Source organism: Hydractinia symbiolongicarpus, chromosome 1, assembly GCF_029227915.1.
Source record: "Hydractinia symbiolongicarpus strain clone_291-10 chromosome 1, HSymV2.1, whole genome shotgun sequence".
Lineage (NCBI taxonomy): Eukaryota > Metazoa > Cnidaria > Hydrozoa > Anthoathecata > Hydractiniidae > Hydractinia > Hydractinia symbiolongicarpus.
The window spans coordinates 22,027,227-22,050,166 of record NC_079875.1 but is presented as its reverse complement, the minus strand read 5'-3'; the positions used below and the strand labels follow the sequence as shown (position 1 = coordinate 22,050,166).

General features: G+C 31.0%; 1 protein-coding gene across 1 annotated transcript; it reads left to right on the top strand.

Annotated features, from left to right (window-relative positions):
* Nucleotides 1-228: 228 nt before the first annotated feature.
* On the top strand, nt 229-22,269 carry LOC130646172 (ras GTPase-activating protein 1-like). Its single transcript, XM_057452327.1, has 25 exons — nt 229-418; nt 4,266-4,625; nt 4,704-4,821; nt 5,569-5,600; nt 5,782-5,831; nt 6,777-6,843; nt 6,930-7,007; nt 7,611-7,686; nt 7,808-7,967; nt 9,028-9,107; nt 10,675-10,748; nt 11,050-11,134; nt 11,995-12,230; nt 13,096-13,175; nt 14,440-14,561; nt 15,028-15,072; nt 15,494-15,650; nt 16,130-16,272; nt 16,523-16,638; nt 17,351-17,437; nt 18,153-18,220; nt 18,637-18,725; nt 20,664-20,741; nt 20,888-21,010; nt 21,474-22,269. The coding sequence occupies exons 1-25, from the start codon at nt 282-284 to the stop codon at nt 21,573-21,575; spliced, it is 2,763 nt and encodes a 920-aa protein (XP_057308310.1). The 5' UTR covers nt 229-281; the 3' UTR covers nt 21,576-22,269.
* The last annotated feature ends 671 nt before the right edge of the window (nt 22,270-22,940 follow it).

Sequence of the window (22,940 nt, the reverse complement as noted above, 5' to 3'; positions counted from 1 at the left end):
ATTTGGGTGAAGGGCACAATAAAGTCTTTAGGCACAAGATTAAATGAAATTCAGTGTCGTGCAAAGAGCATATTGTAATAAATTGGTGCTACATTACCTAACATTAAAAGGTTTTAATTTTAACATATACAGAAGAAACTGTCTTTTAGGATTCAAAATTGTGTATCTGGGATGAATGAAAGTTTTTTTATTGTTTACATGTAGCTACTAGCTAATGGAATACATATTAATAATTATTATTTTCTGCTTAGATGTTAAATCATTTCTAATGAGTGCTAATCATGATCAATACTGACCTTGAACATTTTAATTATGAAGTCAGAGAAGATTTTGACATTGACGATGGAAACGATGATGGAGATGATGAGTTTGAAAAGTTGCAAAATTACATTCATGAACATGCACCACCCTCCGAACGGTATGTATTTTCTGGTAGCCTTGTGCAAAAGGCACAAGTGTTATTTTCAACACTCAAGGAATATAAAATTTTGACAAATTGCGTTTTGTTTTAAGAACTGCACAGTTTGGAAGGGTATGTTGCCTTGAAGGGTGAAAATTTTGTTCTTTTTTGTTTTTGTCGTAAGTACACATTACATAAAATAGGGAGATGTTTGGCCTATACAAATGACATTCTAGTATTTTGATGGTCAAAACACTATATGATTCAATTTAATCCCCTAGTTCAACAGAAATTTCGAAAGTTATTATGAAGTCAGCAAGATTTCCAGAGAAGTTCTAGAGAAATTCCTTTTAACTGTAGTGAACTAATTATTAAGACTTCTTGCACATCCACCTTGCTGTATTCCTTACAGAGATAAAGCTACAGTACAGTCCAGATGTAAGCATACACGTACGCTCAAGTTTCGTACCTTTTTCTCGGAGGCGGTAGTTGTTTATCTATTGTTTTTATTAATTATCTTGCGAGTCTTGTAAGTCATTAACTTGCATAAACAAAAGATTCTCGAAAAAAAAATAACTTATTATAACTGCGCGTAACTATTGTTGAATAATGTGAACATAACTATTGCCAATAGCATAATTGCAAATGTTATCAACTCTAACAATGTGACACAAAGAGCCATTGTTTAATAGTTTTATTAAATAAAAGGTTTGCATTGAAACAAGACTAGCGAGAAGACATTGTTGGTTGCGCGGGTTAAATAAGCTTTTAAGAAATAGAAGTAATTATGTTTTAACAAAGATTGAAACTTTGATTTTGATAGAAAAACTTTTTTAGATTGCGTTTTAAAAGTTTAAAATGAAAAACGGCGATAGAAATGCTTTTTTAGATCGCATTTTAAAAGTTTAAGAAAGAAAAGCGGCGATAGAAATGCTTTCTTAGATCACGTTTTAAAGTTATAAGAACAAAAAACTGCAGTAGAATTGTTTTTATTAGATCGCATCTTAAAAGTTTAAAAACGAAAAACGGCGATAGAAAAGCTTTCTTGGATCGCATCTTAAAAATTTAGAAACAAAAAAACGGCTATAGAAATGTATTTTTTAGGTCGCATTTTAAAAGTTTAGAATGAAAAGCGGCGATAGAAATGTTTTTTTAGATCGCAATCTGAAAGTTTAAAAACGAAAAATGGCAATAGAAATGCCTTTTTAGATCACGTTTTAAAAATTTAGAACAAAAAGCAATGATATAAAAACCTTTTTCGATCGTTTTTTTTTTTTATTTTAAAAACGGGCATTTCCATCTTTTATTCATGCCAAAAGTTATATTTTTAGACTCTTTTTTCAGTATTAAAATTTAAAAAACAAAATGTTCTCACAAAGTTATTCTATCAATAATGTCAAAAGTTATATTTTTAGATTTATTTGTTCTGTATCGAAATTTATTTGTTTTCGAAATCTTGGCCTGAAGAGAAAAGTCCCAAACGTAGGGTTTTTCCGTTTGTGTTGTTAAATGTTGCTTTTTATAAGAAGAACTTTTAAAAGTTTTGCATGTTAAAAAATATGTTTCAATGATAAATAAATATTACTAAAAGTTTTAAAAAGTAGCAGCATTAGTTTTTTTTTTAAATATCTAGACCTTTTTGTTGTTTTTTAAAGGAGCTTATGTTTTTAAAATATATTTAAAATCGTGTTGCTGTAATTAGTTTCATTTTTAAAAAAAATAAAAATTCAATGGTCTTCGCGTTTAATATTTTCATGCGCAGAGTATTGTTTATAAGCAATGTTTCTTGCTATGCTTTTGTTTTATCAAAAGGAAAGCTATTATTTTTGCATGATTTGAAAGAAACTTGCTATCCTATTGTGTTTTTGAATGAAGGCAATTATTTTTGTAAGTTTAACGTACACGTACACTTACATCTGGACTGTACTGTAGGCTTCATACAAGCTACTTAAAAGGGCTACATATCTTTGCTTAGTTTTTTATTGTTATTTCCCCTTATGCAAAATCTGCATTATATGATATAGTAGATAATGTTATCAATTCAACATTCGAAAAGGCACATTGTTACACAGAATGTTGTGTGGGTATGGCAAACAAATGTAATGACACAAACTGAACGGTTTTTGCTGCAACATCTGCAAGATGAACATGTTCATTTTATTGGATTGATGTTGTAACAGGTTGTATGACTGTGCAATATATTAAATGTGACATTTTACACAACATTGTCACATAAAATGTTGTTTGACCAGCGCTTTACAAATTTTCCCCAACAACAAAAAAAATTCATTCTCACTTAAGCTTTGTCCAATGGTGGAGGTAGTGTTTTGATAATTACATTGTAAATTTTACTTGCACAGAGAGTCACACGTGATTGGTGGTCATATATTTTGGCTGCTTTGTAGTTAGTTAGTTAGTTAGCACTTAAAAAAGGCCTAGTCATTTTTCAAAATTTGAAATTTTCAGGATACAAAAACAAATAGTCAAATTGGCCACCAACATTTAAGGAAAAATGTACAGCAAAGCATAATCAGGCCATTCCTTGAGACAAGTGCGATCGCACGCGTCCTCACCCGCACACTCGTAAAAAGATTTACGAGTGCTTTTTATCGCACTCGTGAATTTTTTCATTTTCTAAAATATTAAAAAGCGATGAAAAAGGCTATTATGCTGATTACATAACATTTATTTCTTTGTGATTGATTTGTTTAAAAGGTATAGAGAACATTAAAGTCAGCCCCTTTCCTTCATGCTGACACTCGGCTGGTGCATTACACTGAGACTCGAACGAAAGACGGAAGACCATTTGGAACCATGCCATAAGTCAGTCCGACATTCATCGTCACAGAGAATACTGCGAGAAGAGTGCACACCCATGCAAGTTAAATATAACCAAAACATGGGAGAGGTTAGGTGTCCTGTACCTTCATACAGCTTTCAGACGAATGTTTTTGTGATGTAATACCAAAGAAAAAAGATGTTTAAAAAAGTTTAAAAAATCTTTTTAGAAGGGGAAAGAGAAATCAAAAATGTCTAGAATATATTTAATGCCAAAAGCAAATCTGCCAACACATCATCGCGTTCAACGTTGTTTCAACCTTGCAATTGTGGTTAATACGTTTTACCATGGTTTACAAAATTAATTTCTATACAGCTTAAATAACATATAACGTTAAAACGAATAATGTTTATAACGAATATTTGCAAGTGTGAATCACACTTGCAAATATTCACATCGCACTTGTAAATTTTGCTTACAAGTGCGATTTTTCGCATGCCATAAGCACTCGTAATTTTTTTAGCAAGTGCTTTTTGTAGCTCTGGCATAGTTTTATTCAAGAAATGGCCTGCATAATGTGTATAACTACTAACAACTCTGAGCGAATAAACAATGAACACTTGAATAATTTTTAACCTTTTTTAACAGTTTTTAACAGTTACTTGTGGGCAAATTTAATTGTGCAAAAACGCCAAATTTTACTTAAATAATATGCCATTTTTTACTAGCAGGTTAATTAAATATTTCTTTTTTCTTTCATATTAAAAAATGTTTATATAAATGATATCATATTAATTAATATTAAATTATTTATATATATTTATTTGTATTATAAATTATACTATTTTATATGTGTTGTACTGATATAGATACTAATGATTATTCATACTAAGTATTAATATTTTCACAAAGGCATCACTATAAAAACAATTATTAATTTTTAGAAATAAGCTTTTTAAATTTATTGTTTTTTTTAAATATTTTTTTATTGTATCTTGTATGGCATTATAGATACAAAAAGATCATTTTTGTCATGTGTAAAGTTTATGTACCAATTGACCTAAGGGTTATCATTATTGTCTTTAGATGGTATCATGGTCGGTTAGGTCGAAAAGATGGTGAAGATCGCCTCCTGGCACATGGAAAATCTTGCTGTTATTTGGTTCGTGAAAGTGATCGCAAGCAAGGAGTGTACTCTCTGTCTTACCTCAGTTTGGCGGGACACATTAGCCATTTTAGAATTACTGCCATCTGCGGTGACTATTATATAGGTGGAAGGCAATTTCATTCTCTTCAACATTTAATTGGTTACTATTCGACCTATGGTAGTTTAATGAAAGATGAAAGGTTAAAGGAGCCAGTTGCACCATCTGAACCAGTGCATTTAGGCTACAGACTCATTGCAAAATTTCCATACAAAGCAACTGCAGACACAGACGAGTTAAGGTATGGACTCTGTTTGAAATTATGTTGAACTTACATGCCTCTGCAAAAGACTTGTATATGTAATAATTTTTTCTTCAGTTTTAATATTGGTGATGTCTTTTCTGTTCAAAATGTTTTGGATGAAGACTGGTTATGGGTTGTCAGTCAAAAAGACAACAAAAGTGGACTGGTACCAAAAGCTCTCACTGAAGAAGTGGTAAACAAATATTATTCTTTTATTATTAATGTCGTACTACTAACCAGAACCTGTAAAATCATGTATACAAGAGAAGACTTTTAAAGAAGAAATAATGCTTGTGATTAAAACATTCTTCCATATCACAAAATAACATGGCAAAAAAAATTATTTTTTTTGTGTTCAACTTTTGTCCCCACAAAGCATGACTTTTACCAACAGTCACTGCGATTATTGATCAAGAGCCAACCTGGTTTGTATATATGTTGTTGATTAGCAACGTCACCCAAATTTTACTTTTGGTAGGCAATAGCTAAAGAAAAAAATAATGTGGTAAAAAGAAAGAAATGAATAATATGCAAGAAAACCTTCAGATAATTTTTATTTTGTTTTGCTTCACAACACCGTTTTAGGTGTTTCTTCTTTCTTTTGAGATCAATAAATCTTCGCATTTTTGTGTTTTTTTTCAAAACAAATAATAAACTTTAATGTGGAATGTGTTTTTTCATATATCTATAAGATATAAGTGTGTGTGTTTTTATCGCTTATTAAGCCCCATATACATTAGCATGCACTATACAGAAAGTCTTTACAGAAACTGTCAGTGTCCTTTGTTGTACTACTTTGACCTCAGAAATCCAAAGTTCCAAAAAGAAGAAAAATTCGTAATCCACACTCTAATGAACAATTTAATTCTAACTTCTACAGAAAGAAAATATCAAATTGGATCATTGCAAGTCATAAATAATAAATTTTCCTTTATCTTAGGACTCATCAGCTGATCCTTTTGAAGGAAGGAGGTTAGATAGAATTTTGTTTGTTTTAATCTTTTAACAAATTATTAATCAAACACCCAAACAGTTTAGTCACAAGGTGTAGTACTAATCAATTGCATTGCAAATTTGTGTAAAAAATATAAAATGTGCTCAAAAATCTTTCTATTTTGTGAAGAAATTAATAAGAATGTTATTGTTGTTTTAGTTGGTTTTGTTCTGTTAGTAAAGCAGATGCACAAACAATATTAATAAACTGTAAGTACCTTGTTGTTGTCAAATCACATGTTAAAATAATTCTGTAGGGACTCTAAAATTAAAAACCAGACAAATAATAAACTCGTTGATTCAAACTTACTGTATTGATTTATTTATTCCCACACCTCCACTATTCTCGCCTCTTTGACACAGGTTGAAAAATAAACCTGACTCTTCAATAATCTAGGAGAATTGCTCTTCTCAAATGTTTTTGCAGCATATCATTGCAAATAGCATTTCAAAACAATTTCTTGCTAAAGTTGTGTTTTTTAATTGCACGGAACATAGTGGTCCTAAATATACTTGTTTTTTATACTTTTTAATAATGATTCTGCGACTTTTTAAAAAATTTGCAGGATTTTTGCTGTTGAAATAATACTAACCCAATTTTAATAATTTTGAATAAATAATCCAACCTCCTGCCTTTACTTCCAAGGATGAAACACTAATTCTGCAATAGGAATAATAGAGTGAATATGGTAACTGGTTTAAATTATGGCATGTATGTTGTATTTTATTGCCATTTACTATGCCCATAGAAAAATATACTTGTTAAGGAGAGAAACATTTATGGAGATTACTTTTGTTTTTTGGTTTGTCAAGCCTTTGGGTGTCGTAAATTTTTTTGCATTTTTTGGAAAAAAAGTGCACATGATAACAATTTTGTCATAGCTTTATAACTACAAGAGATAAAGCCAATAAACTATATGTATTGGTTACCATAGCAATCTAGCAACAAGAATTTAGACTAATAAAATATAAATAAAATTTTAGTCATTCAATGTTGCCTAATGTTGCTTGTTAGTTCTAGTTTTTTCTCATAATAAACACCAGAAGTTATAATATGAAGTTATAAATTACTTTGGAAAAGCTAAAATGTTGGGAAGATTTGTGAATAAAATGACAATATTTACAGTTTAGAAAGCAGTTTGTTTCTAAATTTAGATGGTGATGTTGGGAATTTTCTGATACGACCAAGTGATATGCCAGGTGATTATTCAATATCTTTGAGGTAAGGCAGTCTATTGTATTGTCTTCTTGTTTATTTGATAGTCACTGGCATAAGAGATAATACACAAATATTTATTTATTTTGCAGAGATCAAACTGGTGTTTCACGGTTTCGTATCCAACGGCAAGGCCAAAGATTTATTATTGGTGGTCGTCCATTTGATAGGTGTGTTTATGATATGTGATTTTACTACTTACCTTATTATTAATTGCCTTCAAAAATTTTAAAAGAGATAACAAAAAAAAATGGGAAACTGCTGAGACATTATTTTTATGATGTTGTTAGTGACTTTTCCATATCAGGCTGCAGCTTTTAAAGGAACTAAATTCTCTTTTATGGTTGCCACACCTAAAATCTCTTAAATAACTTAAAAATATGGAAACCATCCTAAATTCTTATAAATAACCTCAAATTTAGATCAGAGAAAATAATTTCTTTTAAAATTCTTTCTGTCTGCATCCATACTTTGTTTTTACATTTTATTTTCAAAAGTGAGCAGATGTCTATTTTAAGGTCTAATGAACTATTTTTATGTAATAAATGTAATTTGAAATGAACAACCTCTCTGACATTTAAGGCTTGATTATCAGTTTCCTTTTCTCCTAAAATTTTAACAGAACCTTATAATAATATGAAATGGTTTTTATACGTTTCTCTTGGAATTTGATCCCAAAACCTCCTGAATTCTCCTAAAATAACAATTACTTTAAATCTTTAGGGATTTAACCAAATTGGTCATTTTTATGTTGTTTTAAAATTTGTTTTAAGCATCGAGGCAATCATAAAGCGATATAATAAAGAACAGTTAGCAGAGGGTGTGTCCCTCCACTCACCTCTTGACAGAGTAAGTTGATAATTAACCTCTGCTACAACATTCTGTTGTTTTTTGTTTTACAATTTTTATGCTCTATTTTTATTTTATATGTTTTTAACGTGTTTGTGATTGGAGTGTTTTTTTTTTTCAGTCAAAATATGAAGCCTTCTATCGTAACTTGAAAGGATCGATACGAAGGTCAGGGCCTGATCTAATGGATGGAACAGTGCCACGAATTAAACCACTTCGAATAAATTCGAGAATTGCAAACTCTTCAAATATCACAAAAAGTGGCTACCTAATAAAAAGAGGTATATATTACTTGGACAATTGTTTGGTAACAAAAGTCAAATATTTTAGGTATGCTTTCAGGTGCATCACTCAATTTTTAACACAATATTCAGTCAATAGCACATCTAATCATTTTACCTCATCATGCTGGTGTTGTAAATTGAGATTCAACAGTCTCAATTGTAAAAAGTGAAGTATTTATCTTTCTGTAATGTTACAAAAAGTTTTTACTGTTGGGATAAAAGAAATGCAAAAAATATTTTATTGTCTGTATCAAAATCAAAAGCAGACTATTAATTTAACAAAGAAACTTTAAGCCCAACTCCAGAGTTGACAATGCAAGCCTGAAAAAATATTTTACTTGTTTAAAATTCAATTTTAATGTAATATTATTATATATTATTTTTATATTATACCAAGTTAATTTTGTCAATGATCATGATGATATATTTTAATAATCATTAATGTTAGGTTGAAAAAACAGTTTTTGACTACAATCATCGTTTCTATGAAATTTGTTTTGACAAAATACAAGGACAGCCTTTAGAAATAATTGTTATTATGACGAAAACACTTGAACATTTGTTTTTGTCATGGAGAAGTTAAGAGAGAACTGAAAAGAAACTAAAAGCTATGAAACCTACGAAACTTTAATTGAAGAGATAAAGCAGAAACATGATTTTATAATAATAAATTATTAAATGCATAGTGAAAGTTGTTAAAGTTTAATAAAAGGATTTAACTTTTATGGACCTAAGTACACTCATAGGTACACCCTGTTCTTCTATTCACCCTGTTTTTCTTTTATTTAAGACACAATAAAGTTCGGGCAGATTCATGTTATGCTTTATCTTGAGAAAATTTAAAGTGTTTTACTTTTTGAATTATTGCTTTGAAAGTTTGTTTATAAAAATATCTAGTACTTGATAAACTATTATGCTAGATATTTTTTGCTAAAAATTTTTTGCTAAAAAAATTGCTATCTTAACAGATTTATTTTTTGTTGTTATTGTCAGTAGAATAATTTTAACCTACACAGGTCTTGTTAAAATGATAACCAGACTCCTTAACTTCGTTTAGGGCACAGAAACAGATGGAAAAAACTGTATATGGTGTTGCGTGGTGAAGAACAACAGTTGCTGTATTTTGACAATGAAAAAGTAAAAATGATTTTGTAATTTCGTATGAACTTTCCCAAATAGCAGCTGCATTTCATTAACAATAATTATTCCAACAAAAAAGTATTAAGGTTACTGTAAAGGAAACAATTTTTTTTTTTTAGGTTTTTTGCAAAAAATTCATGACATATAGAAAAAAAAATTCACTTTCGAATGACATTTTATATTCCATGAAAATATTTGGAACGTCCCTTTTTTCTGGAAAAAGCCTTTTCAGAGGTGTTATATCCTTCACACCTTTGAGAAAATATGTGCAAAATGAGTTGAACATATTTTTTGTAAACATTATGCATGAAGTGAAACTACCGTATAAATATATGCATAATAATATTTTTTAGATAGTTTACTTTCACCATCGATATATATATATATATAAATGTTGTCGTATAAAAAATCATTACAAAAAATCAAAGTTAGAGAGTATGGATATAAGCTTTCTCTTGTAACCCTGACTTCTGTCTGTTAATAATTCTGAACGTGTGCACACATATTCAGCATAAAGAAAAAGTTCGCACTTCCATCATCCTTCTGCATACTCAGTTCACACATTTTCATAACACCTACAAAAATCTTTAAAAACAAATATCTCGGTAGTAAATTTTTGCATACATGCCTTTACGTTTGTGGTCTCTTTTTCCGAAAGCTTCCTATTAGCTCATTGAAATTTTTGGTAATGGAAAGCTGAATAAATTATGCACAAAAGGTTCCCGGATTTTTTTGTATAAATTACTGTTTATTGAATTATGACGACAGAAAGAAAAAAATATGCATTTTTTTGAATGATTATATATAATTACAAATAATTTCACAACAACGTTGTTACAAAAAAAAACCGGGAACCTTTTTGAATTTAATTTATGCTGAATATAATAGTGCAAAAACGAGAAGTCCGCGACCACCCGTTCGGAAAAAGAAGCCATTTTAAAACGTACGGAGGAAAAAAAATGGTGTGTGTTTATTTCATATTTTCTTTTTGGAAAATTAACATCTCACGAAAATAACACCATCAAAAAAGTCTTTCATCAAACATTCAGAAACAAAAAAAAAAGAAAAAATATAAAAGTATTGATAAATTATAAGGGTTTTTCTGAGACTACTCATGAAGTGAGTTTTTTCTTTTAACCTTAAGTGAGGGATAAAAAATAAGATAAAATACAATTCACATAAACTGGAATTTAAAACAGATATACAGGTGAAAATGAAAAAGTAACTGTCACATTGCAAATACTTCTAAAATATAGAATTTGTTAGCAATTAGTAGTTCGTATACATAAGCAGATTGATAAAAAGAAAAAGAAAACATTTTATTACTTTTCTGTTTGTAGGACTTTAATAAGCTCTGCTGAATGATCGTGTCTAAAAAGATGCCTACTCTGAAATAGCTACTTAGGGATTACATCTTTTCAAACCATGCAAATTTTATGGAAACACAATTCTACAATAGTGCAGTTTTTGCTATGGTCTACAAACCTTGTAAAACACTTGCTGCATTATTTGTGTTTAGGTTACAGCACTTTTTAACCTGTTGGGATATTTTGTTTTGATTTAGAGAACAAAACCAAAAGGGTTGTTTGATTTGACTTATGCTGTTGTATATCATGTGCACGAAAGTTTATTTGGCAGGTGAGTTGTTGTTCTGAAACGTCTATTTTTTATGCATTTTGTTAGCACTTGTGGCTTTAATCCAGGTGTTGTAAAAATTTTTTTTTACCTTGTTAGGATCAGTTTTTACCTTGTTAGGATATCTTACACATTAAATGGTTAACATTATGCATATAGAATTAGGTATAAGGTTATTTAGTTTAGAGCATCCATACAGCCAGTTTTTTTGTTTTGTTTTCTGCTTTGTAGCTAAATAGCCTTAAATAACAATATCTTTAGAAAGAAATAACTTTTGTAGTAATCCTGTTCTTTTTTTCTTCAGGCCAAACTGCTTTCAGATAGTCGTCAGAGCATTAAACGAGATGCAAACATATTTTTTGTGTGCAGAAACAAGTGACTCAGCACAGGTTTGTGTCAATCTGATTTTGTCTAAAAATGTTTACAATAAAGGTCAAGTGATAAATGTTAGGTGACAGTTTTAGAGACGTTTGAGCGTGATTTTATCTAACAGGGAGGTTTAAAATAACTTATAACATTGTTAAGACTATATAAAAATTTAAGTTGAAATAAGGATATCATTATTCCCAAACTCTTTATTTTAATAATACGATAACTGTGGCTGTTCGTCTGTAACAGACAAAGTCAATTATATTTTCTACAATTTAAAAGCGCCTATAAAGAATCTGCTAAAACTATGTTTTGTATATAAAAACTTTAGTTTACATTTTTAATTGACTGTAACAAACCATGTGATAAAATGATTTTATCAGCTAAGAATTTTGCTGATGCATTCTAATTTACCATGACAAGTTTGAAAACCACCGGGAAAGTAATTGCTAAAACATTGTACCTTGTGATACACCTCTGCAAATATTTATTTTCATTTTAAGTTTTCTTGGTTACAAACTACATGGATGCCATAATTAGTTGTTTGTATAATATAATTGCAAAGTGATCCACTGGTCATGATGTGCAATTGTTTTTGTTTTTTTAAATACCTTAAAGCTGCAATTTTATTTTTCGAGACTTAAATTTTTTATTTATTCCATTATAGGAAAAAAAAGGATTTTTTAATAAATGGAGGGACCAGGGAAAATACTCCATACAGAAGCATATAAAAATAATGAAAAGTACATGGAAATTCTATTTTCAATAATATATCAAATTTTCTTTTTTTTTCTTTTTCGATTTAATAAAAACCTTCCAAAGTATCCTCAAAATATCAGTCCTTTTTTCAAACTGTGTTCCACATGGCTTCTATTGTTAGGAATGGTTAGATGTGGTCACACAATATTGTGGTAATATGCGTAACTCTAATAATGCTTCTGGACAAAATGTAAAAGAATTGAAGAGTTTAGAATTAAGCATATGTCATGCGCAGAAGATTCCAACAAATAAAGTACCCCATCCATACTGTGTCGTGTCCCTGAATGATGTGAAAACATGTAGAACGAAGTCTCAGGAAGCACCAGAGCCAGTGTTTGATGAGGATTTCAAATTCAAGTAATTATTGTAGTAACAAATTAGTACTATACCAATCTGATAAATCTGTGTATTAGAAAAGCAATAAGACTAACTTCTATACCCTACTTTTGAAAGGTCAACCAATTGAATCACACATTTTAGATTGTGCACAAATTAAGTCTTAGCTATCTAAAATAACACCTGCTTATTTAATTCTATGAGGTAGTGTTTATTTAAATAGGGTGTAAATTTTAGGTGTGCTTTTTAAAAAATAGGTAAAATCAACATGTTCACGATTTGGGTGATGTATATACAATTAGTAAATTAGTAAAGTGATGTTTTTTTTCTTATTTCTCTATGTCAAATTTGTCATGTTCACACAAAATTTAACCGTATAGTTTTTAACACAAAACATCTTTTTGCCTATTTTATGGAGACCAATCATATATATTATACTTCCATATTGTATTTATATTTATTTACAGCAGCAGGAATTGTTGGATTTACTTTTTAAGACACATGCATATAAAAAAGTTTTAACATATAAAACAAACCCTATGGCCTTAAAAGCTTTAAAATAGGCTGGAATTCAAAAAGAGGTTCTTGAAAATTAAAGAAACTATAGTATATTATCTGCTTTCCATCTATGAGCCTAAGGTGATAAGGTTGTGCTACAGCAAGCAAATTGCAGGCTAAGAAATTGGAAAATTCCCATATGTTGTTAGTATTTTTATTTAGGTTTTCTGCTTACCTTAATTTATTATAGTTTAAGCTTTCATTAACTAAGCAACTCTCCTTATCAAGTAACCCTGTAAAAAGCAATTAATAACTATTTTTCTTACATGCTAAAGGGGGTTTGTTTTTCAGAAAGTTTTAGTGTTAACAGAGCAAACTTTGTTTTTAGTGACCTTCCGAATGACATAACCTCGTTTACTGTTGCGATATACAATCGTCAAAGAAGTCCATACAAGGACAAAGAAATGGGTAAGAATGTGAGAAAGTTTACTTTATCCAGAAAATAATAGTTAAAAAAACTATTCTGTTTTTTGTTTTGTTTATAAACTGCCTTTCATGTCAAAAAATCCAGGGAAAAAATGTTTTTACTTTGTGTTTCATGATGCTTAAATATTGCTGTAAAGGTACACTGTTCAGTTTACCAAAAAGTAATCAGCCGTTGTATTTAAGAATCTAAAATGACAGCTTTAGGCAATAGGAAGGCTTTTCTTGCATAAGAATGTCTTTAAACTATATATTTTTTAAGCTACAAATTGACATTTGATATCCCTTAAGTCTCTTTTGCACATAGCCTACAAATTTTATATGCTCTGTAGAAGTTGGAGATGTTTTGTTTCTTTTGATAAAATGATTTGAACACATTTTTAAACATGTTTTTCTAGTCTAGAAATTATTTACTTGATCTGCGAGTCTTTCATTAGTTTGTCTTCGCTCATCAATATTATGAGACGATTATAGTATGGTTGCTCCATAGTTCTTTAGATGGCCAACTTTGTTGTTTAATTTGTGTACCTACAACGGTAAACATTGCCTTGCATTTACCTTGTTCATATTTTTTTAGATTTTTATTTCCACGACTAATATTTTACTGAAAATTAATTTAAATAGTAAATTCTACAATACAAAACAAAAACAGACAACTCAAATTTCAGTAGACAAACTTATTCGCCATTTTCACTTCTATCGTTGTCGAAAACTAATGCAACAAAGGAATTAGTGATACTATGAATACACATGTCTATTTTCTTTGTGCTCTTTTAATGAAATCAACAAATTTATAATTTTTGCTCTTGCTGGAATAAAATAAACAACAAACAATTTGCATGGCAATGAATTCTATGGTTCGTTTTCTGTTACCTTTTTCAATATTTTTAAAAGTTTTACTTCAGTTATTTTACTTTCAAGTAGACATTTACTTTCTGAGTAGACATTTACTTTCTGAGTAGACATTTTACAATATTAAGCGGATGCCACCTTTAAGATTTGTTTTTACTTTATTGCTCTATCAGCAATTTCTACACCTCATTAAACAAAAGTATTTTATTTTCTAGCTTTCGAATACAAGTTTCTATGCACTCTTGTACAAGAAGAGAAAAAAAAAATAGAAAAAAAATAGAAATTAGCAAAGCGCGGAATCAGCTCTTAAAAACCAGAAGAATTATCTTACTGCACATACTGTAAAGCAAGTGAACATCTTTCTTGTATCAATATCTCCCTTGCTATGTTTTCTTAGGAAGGGTGACTGTTTATTTAAATACATTGGAACCAGGAAAAGTACTTGACCAATGGTTTGTTCTGGGCTCTTTACAACACAAATCTGAAATTGGAAGTATCAGATTAACTGCAAAATTTGTGGTAAGTTAGCTTCATGTTTCTTGAAATATGAGTCAATTATAAAACACAAACTTCACACCTTTCCATGATCAGCACTCATATCAAACATGTTTTCAATTGAGTACACCTCTGAAGAAATTCCCCGAACGCACATAAGTGACTATTTGATAGACTGTGAAGGATGATGAAGAAAACCTTTAATTGTAAAATTCATGTCTTTATAATACACAGAAAATCCAGCATGTTTATGTTTGGGGTGGTAAAATTGAGACAATGGTGTTAAAGAAACTTCTATCCATCTATGCAATTTTTCCACTGTTTGTTGTCGATTTTAGTTGGCCTTAATATTATGATACATTTCTTTAAACATTTTGATGAGAGATTTATACCTCTTTACAGTGCAAATTTAAAAAAACCTTATATGATCAGATTTTCACGAATCGTGACGACCGTTGAGCTACATATTTTACAAAAACATTTTATTTAGCATGAAATTATAATGCCTGACGAAGAATATGGAAAGTTGCTGGAGGTATGATGACCTTGTTTTTATTTTTCCCTCAATTCTTCACATTTATGGTCATCATTTGGTCAAAAACAGCTATTTATAATCCAGATAAAGTTTCAGATTCTTACGTTTTTAAAGCAGCTTCTTCAGCCGCATGTGATGGTGTAAGAAGCTGTTATATATTAATTTTTAAGAAAATATATATAATCAGATCATTGCATTGTATTTCACAACTGAAACAATGCATGTCCCAGTCCAAGTAAGTTACCTTGATCCAAGAGAGAGGCTCTAAACCTTAGTACCTACACAAACATCTCATTTACCATACATGTTTATCTAGAAGCTTTTGTATTATGATTGTTGTTGGAAATGTGAACACGTTGTAGAGTGCGTGTTGCAGAAATTTCTTGAAGCATATTGCAATCTTGTGCGTCTCATTCCTTAGATCCTACTCAGTAGAGATTACCACATGGTGCAGTACCTTGGTGAAGTGTCCAAGGATTTAAATTCGCTAGCGTATACCTTATTAAGAATATTTCGGAAAGATAACAATGAATTAAATTTAATTAAAACCATAACAACAAGGGAGCTACATACAAAAGGTAAGTCGGTGTCGTGACTCTTATTAAACAGATGTCTGCTTTATTTACCGTATAGTAATGGTTAACGCGTATTAAAAGGAGGATTTTTTATGGTTTTAAAATTTAGAATTTATTTCTGTATTACTAGTCGTGTATTTTGTATAGTTAGTGAAGGGCGTATTCTGCATGGCTAGTAAGGTGTATTTTAGGCAAGGTATATTTTAGCTAAAGGCGTATCTTCTACAGTTAGTCAAGGCATATTTCAGAAGAAGGCATATTCCCTGTTGTAGTTGGGCAGTGCTGCATGGGTAAACCAAGGCACATTTTGTGTTGTCAGCTATAGGCGTATTTTTTAAGTTAACTGAGGGCTAGTATGGTTAGTATGGTTAGTGGAGAGTGTATTCTGTATTGTTAGATTATGGCGTATTTTATGTGGTAAGTTGAGGGAGTGTTCAGGACTTCTAATGCATTCAACACTCTTCTTTTTATTCAATACACAGAGAAAAAAGAAACTTTATTTCGTGGAAACACACTCTCGACGAAACTTCTCGACCAGTACATGAAGATGATCGCCATACCATACTTGCAAGATACGATTGGAAGTGTTATATTAAAGATTATGGAGAGCAAGCAATGCTGCGAGGTGGATTAAATTTAGTTCTACAACAATACGACAAGACTTACTATACATTAAGTTGTTAAGATACCGAGACTGGGTTGAAAACTTTCAGACTAGTGTTTTGCACATTGCACATGTTTTAAGCTAATTTAAAGCTAAGTGTTAAAAACAAACATAACTTCACATATTCTCATAGTATTGAAAAAGAAATTCCATCTTTCCGGTGGAGGTCTCAACATGCTGAGGCAATGGCGACTTTTCCTTTCTGTTTCAGCTTAATCCATCAAAAGTAGAGAAAGGATCGAACGTGGCAGAGAATTTGCAGCAACTCATTAAATTCCTGGAGGAAATAACTAGTAATGTATTCAACTCTGCACAGTCTTGTCCAAAGTACGTCAGTAATATCTTATATTTGATAATAATATGTTTAACTTGGCGCAAACCTGTCCAATGTACTTCAGCAATATCTTATATTTGATAGTAATTTGTTTAACTCTGCACAATCCTATATAAAATTTGTCAGTAACATCTTACATTTGATGGTGATGCACAAACCTGACCAGGTTGATCCAATCATTTGATATTCTTTTAATGTGTTCATATGTAACGCATGTCTTCATGCGTTACATATGAAAATGTTAACCAACACCGTGTTTCATCTCCTTAACACGTTAACAGGGCGTTGATTTAATTTTTGTTGTAGAAAGATGGGCGTTTATTAAAGATGAAGCGTTATTTTGTAAAATTCTGGATACCTTCTCGAGAGAATTGTTTACACCCACTTTTTTGAAAATATAATAAAGAGAGTAAAATTTTTACAGAATACAAGAAAACATCAAAATAATATTGAAGAAGTTCTACCTGTACTTACGTTAATATCTTTACTTTAAGAATGAAAGTTTTAAAGCTTTTATTCGTAATTTTTTGTTAGAAAAATTTAACCACCGTTTGAAAAACCTTTCCTTCGTCCTTTCATTTCAGATGCTTAACAGGAACCTCTTTTCACTTAAGATGGCCGGCTAAGTGCAGATTAGGCATGAAAAATTAAAGGAGCTGAACATTTTTGTGTTGCTTATAAGTATTTTTAAATGATTGATTTTAGACCGTTACGATATTTGTTTCATTGTCTTCAACTGGAGGCTGCTAAGAAATGGCCAGAAGAGCAATACATCCAATCACGAGTTGTCAGGTATGTACTGTTAAAAGTGGATTGTAAATATTAATATCAGAAGGTATTCCTTATCTTTATGCTGCCTCTCTTATTATGATGGTCGCTACTAACTTTTAATGTTGGTTAAACACTGCGTTAAAATATTTATTACCTCCAAGGGTAAGGGAAAAACGAGGGCCGTGCAAATTATTAAAAACGAAAGGCAGCATCTACATAAATGTAATAAAACCAGAAATCAGCGGAGTTATTAGCGATACAGTAGGTGTTTCATATGATAAAGAAAAACTACTTGCGTAATATTTTTGTTCGATTTCGCGAAAGTTAACCCTGCCAAGTTTATTGAAGTGGTTTAATCGTGAAATTTCTCAAACTTATGTATCAATCATCAATAAAATACTTGGTTAAAAAACAATTTATTTTCACGAAGTTTTTCGTAATCTGGTTACGTTTTGTTGATTATTGATACTTATTTATGGCTGAAGACTTACACATATATAATATGCTATTCACTAAATTTTATTTTCGTGATTTTTTTCACAGTAGCATCATTATTGTTTAAATTCTATGAATTAATTGTTCACAAACTGTTTGAATTGATTTAAAATCATGCGGTTTTTATGGTTTCTGATATTTCATGGTAGCTTCACGATTGCGATTTTTTCGACTCGCGAAAAGCTTCCATGAAAGTGTCTTGTTTTAAAATAATGCAAGTAGAGATTTGTTTTTATTTTAGTGCATTTTTATTTTTACGTTTGATCGTTCCTGCTGTGCTAAATCCGAAGATGCACAACTTAGTTCATGGTGAGTGGTGACATTGTGCCAGTTATTGCATGACGTGCTTTTCACGACAAATACAGTTGGTATAGTGTCGCTCAGACAAAAGATGGGAAATGTTCTCGTTGATGTGAAAATAAGTTATTAAAACCACGCGCAATCTTTTAAAAAACGTTTTATAGAGTCCTTGTTTGTTCTTTATCTGAACTGACAATATGATATTACTGCATGCATGAGAAGTGTTTTGTTGCTTCTGGCGCATCATGCAATTCGAAAATGAAACCACGAAGTTTTCTATCAGCATGTGTGTGTTCCTTCGCGCAGTGATTCTTTTGTATCGCAATTTCATAGTTTTTAAATTAAAAACATACAGTGGACTGATTTCTGATTGCGTTTGAAGCAAACGACAACTTTTTAACTTCATATGCTACGTCATGTTTTAGAATCTCCTTCGCAGATGTCGTCAAGGACGTTGACACTGGTGGCAATGTGTTTACAAAAACTCGCCAACTTGGTGGAGTTTGGATTTAAAGTAAGAATGTTCTTTGTTCCTTCTTGAGTTTTGTTAATACATAATTTTGGGATCAACGTTACAACACGATAACTTAACAGCATCATGCAGTGGGGGCATTTGTGCGCAGGATGCTGATTCAGGAAAAACAAGTCTTTTTAATTCGTTAACATGTTCAGTCAAAGTGTGACTTGCTAATTCCTTTCTGCGACGGACAATTTTGTGAGACATTTTATATATAAGGTCAATCAAGTTCTGCAATTTTGTGAAAACCAACTGTTAGAGCCACTGTTTAATTTTTAAAAGAAATGGAATCATGGAACTTATTTTCATTTTTTTGAATCTGAATTGAAAGAGCATACATGCTTTTATAAGAATACATTTTATAAGAAATGCTGGGATTTTAGGTTTAAGACAATAAATAACAGAGTTTATGCAAAATGCCGAACTAATTTTTGCAGACTGGATGTTTGAGATAGTAACGCTTTTTTATAAAAATAATAATCTTCATTTTGCACCAAGAACATATAGTATACACTGCAACAAAGTTATTTAACGATTTGGAGTTCTGTGTTACGAAATCGTGAAAGTATCAATATGTTTTTAATGCTGTAATGTTTTTTTTTATTGGTGAACTTTGCTCCTTTTGTAAAAATGTGAACGAAAATTTTAAATTTAATTTTGCTACCAACCTGAACAGTTTGCATGGCGAAGTAGTTTTAAGTCTCGTTTGACCATTTTGGTTCTGCAGGTTTTATATTTAAGTTTCTTTCATCTAATTATTTCCAAGAAATAAATTATCTTTTGAACCTAAGGAATGAGTTAATTTGTCAGTCGACTAGCTATGTTTTCTACTTAAAAAAACAGCCTAGGGTCAAGCAAACTTAAAATTAGAGACTCAAAGCCGCTTGGAATTGTAAAAAAGTCGTATATGCGTGAAAAAAGTCTCTGTGCATAATATTTTTAAGCTAGGTTTTATATGTTGTTTTTCTTTTCTTTGGTTCTCTAGAAGGAAAAAAATCACCGTTTGCTAACCCTTCTTGTTAACGTTGCTCCTTTCACACACATCCACTGAACTTAGTAAAAATGTTTTTAAAAAGGTGGAACAAGATTATGTGTAGAAAAGTTCGCGCCGATAGTTGATAATGTTTACTATATGCAGGTGTTTATAAGCACGCTTGAAAACCGTTTCATTATTTGTTATATTTTTTTAAATGAGGAAAGAAAGATATTTATTGCATCAGATAAAAAACCCACTTTGGTTTTAAGTTGAAAAATAACAAAAACGTTTTGTCATCAGCTGTTGTTTTAGACAAACAACAACAGGTGAGCAGTGGATATATGTCGCTATACAGACACAACATTTCCATCTGCTCTTGTTTATTTTATCTAGTCTTTGTCTGGTCTTGAGTCACGTTTGAGTTTGAGTCACCAGTTTTCTTATCCGAAGATAATTTCTTAACTTTTACACCAATTTTCTAAAAGTGAAACTGATTTGTTTTGATCTGATGCGTTTTTTTGTTTTTTTTCGTGGGGGTTCAAGGTACTCGTTTTGTTATACTTGATGTGAACATTGATGAGTAATTTCCATTTTGTCCACTATCTTTATTGGTCTAAAAAACGAATTGCCCCTAACTGACAAAAGTATAGGCTGACAAAAATATAGTGTATTTATGATTTGTTTAAGTGTTTCGCTTGTATAAATGAAATACACGTTTTTTCTTATTTATAAGAACACGATTCGTACAAATATCAGGCTGGATTTCAAGTTAAAAACAATAGTTCTATTCTTAAAAACAATAGAGGAAATAAGAATTTGGAATGACCAGCTTGGTTAAAATTTTGATATTTATCTAAAAAAACGTTGGCCGATAGAAAAGGTATATTACAAAGAAGGTGTTATTGCTAAACAAGCATGGTTATAGACAAGCCTGTTACTATGCAAGAGTTTTTATTTAGGAGCCCTACTTGGTGGCAGTGAATCCGTTTCTTCAGAAATATAGAAAAAAGATGGTGGACTTCCTGGATGAAATTGCAGTAAGTCTCACTGTTTTGTGTGAATTTAAAAACTTTTCTTTTCAATGTTTTTCTGTCTTCTTGCTTAATTTTTTTGTTTATTACACTGCGTATGCAAAGACTGTTATCTCAGTTGTAACACGTACAACCATGTTTTTTCTGTTTAGAACCAATCGGAAACGCCTAAAAATACGGAAATACTAAAGCATGACTTGGCACGTGACCTGGCAGCTATACACGAGACTTGTATCAAGCACGAACATCAGCTGGTAAAGCTCAGTTCCACTCAGGTACGACAAAATTTCTGTCTGTTTTTTTAATTCGCACATGCGCATTTGGCATGTGTGTTTGTTTTATAATACGGTTTACTTACAAGGACTTTAACGAGAATTTACATCAGGCGATCGCTGTGGACCTGCGAAGGCGATGTGTTGCTCGTTGATGATGACAGTAACATTCGTTTTGACTATGTCCTTTACAAACTTTGATATTTGCTGTTATGAGAGGAAATATTTTGAAATATATTTAGCGGTTTTGAAACATAGTGAAAGTCGATCAAAAAAGCGTTAAATTAAAATAATGCAAAGTAAATGCTGTAACATAATCTTTTATGCTCCTGGTTCTAAAATGTAAAAAATGATCATTAAAGTCTACTTTTGTCTGATAACGAAAATTTTTACCTAAAAGATGGCCTTCAGGTATACTTACTCGAACGATCTGTTGACCAGTTTTCTTCCTTTTGTTTTTGTGTAGCCCAATGTGAAAATACTTCTGGCTATCGTGGAAGGTATCAAACGACAGAAAGAGCAGTATATGAAGCAAGGAGAATCTGTTTGTGATGAGTTCGCCGTTTAGCAGCATCACATCGCTACCCAGAAATTATCTTCATGTTTTTTTCAAAGATAGCGTGGTATCGATAAAGTTTAAGAACGAAGGTGCTTCATGAGTTACAAGAAAACTTTTTATATTATTGAACATAGCGTTTATATATACAATATATTGTAAAAAAAATTACTGAGTATTTCGCGCCGTCGTATGTTTGCGCGAGTGAGCTTAAAAACAACATTTCAGTTTATGCGGTACAAAACTCGAATTGCAGCATTATCTTAACTGCTAAACTAATTTTAGAAAGTCTTCAGTTTCCGTTCTGTTTAGGTAGAAAAGGGGGGAGGGGAAACCGCCCTGGCGTTGTGGTTTGCCGAACATAAAAGACCAACCTGGTTTTTTGCTATATTTTGCTTAGGGTAAATTTTTCCTTTGGCGTATAATTTTGTTTCCCACAAGCTAATCCAAAGGCAAGAATATTTTTTACGAAAATATCCTTTAAATATAAAGTTTATTTTTTTAACGTTTAAAATTATTTTTTTATTATTGTTTTCTAACTTTTCGTATGTTTAAATTTTATAGTTACATTTGATGCAAAGCTATTTTGTAGTTTTGGTGATTATTCGGATGTTTTTTTTTAACTATTACTAAAGTGGAATTTTTATTTAGTTGAAATGTTTGAATGATAATTTTTCTTATGGAGAATATATTGTGAAATAAAGCGTTTAGTTTGTTTTTTCAACAAAAAGTTGATTTCTTGCTGAAATTACCGCAACCACGGCTAACAAGTTGCTTCTCTTATTTGCTGTATTTAGGGTTTAGATAAAAAATGGAAATCGTTATGCTTTATTGTTCTTTTTTGTCCGAAAATATCAGTGGAAAAATGGAGTATTCAAGTTCATTACTCTGTTATCGCACAAGCAGAAGCTTATTCTAGCTTTTTTGACACCCGGGAGCCTCACAACTGATCGTGGATCTGCCAAGCTTAAGAAAGGAGAAGATCTTGACGTAAGATGCTTCAGGTTTCAAAAAATGGAAGTTGAAAGGAATTTCGGACATAAAGATTCGAGGAGAAAAAAGTCAAGTTACTTTTTTGTGACTGCAGGAGATACAACAAATTCTTCGCATGTTTTAACCAACACTTTTTTTCTTGAATATAAGTTTACACGCATGTATATAATCCAACGAAAGATTAATCTGCCCGAAGTTACAGTTTTATTGTTGAGATCAGCCCGTCTAGCAACCTCCTTCCCAGCTTCTTTAAAAGTTATTTGCCAAGTTATGCCGCAAATACTTCGTAGTTATAATATGAAAGAAAACCTGCTTACTTTCACGAAAACCAGATATTTTTTGTTGTGCAAACTTGGGGACAAGAGTCCCCAAGCTGTCACCAGC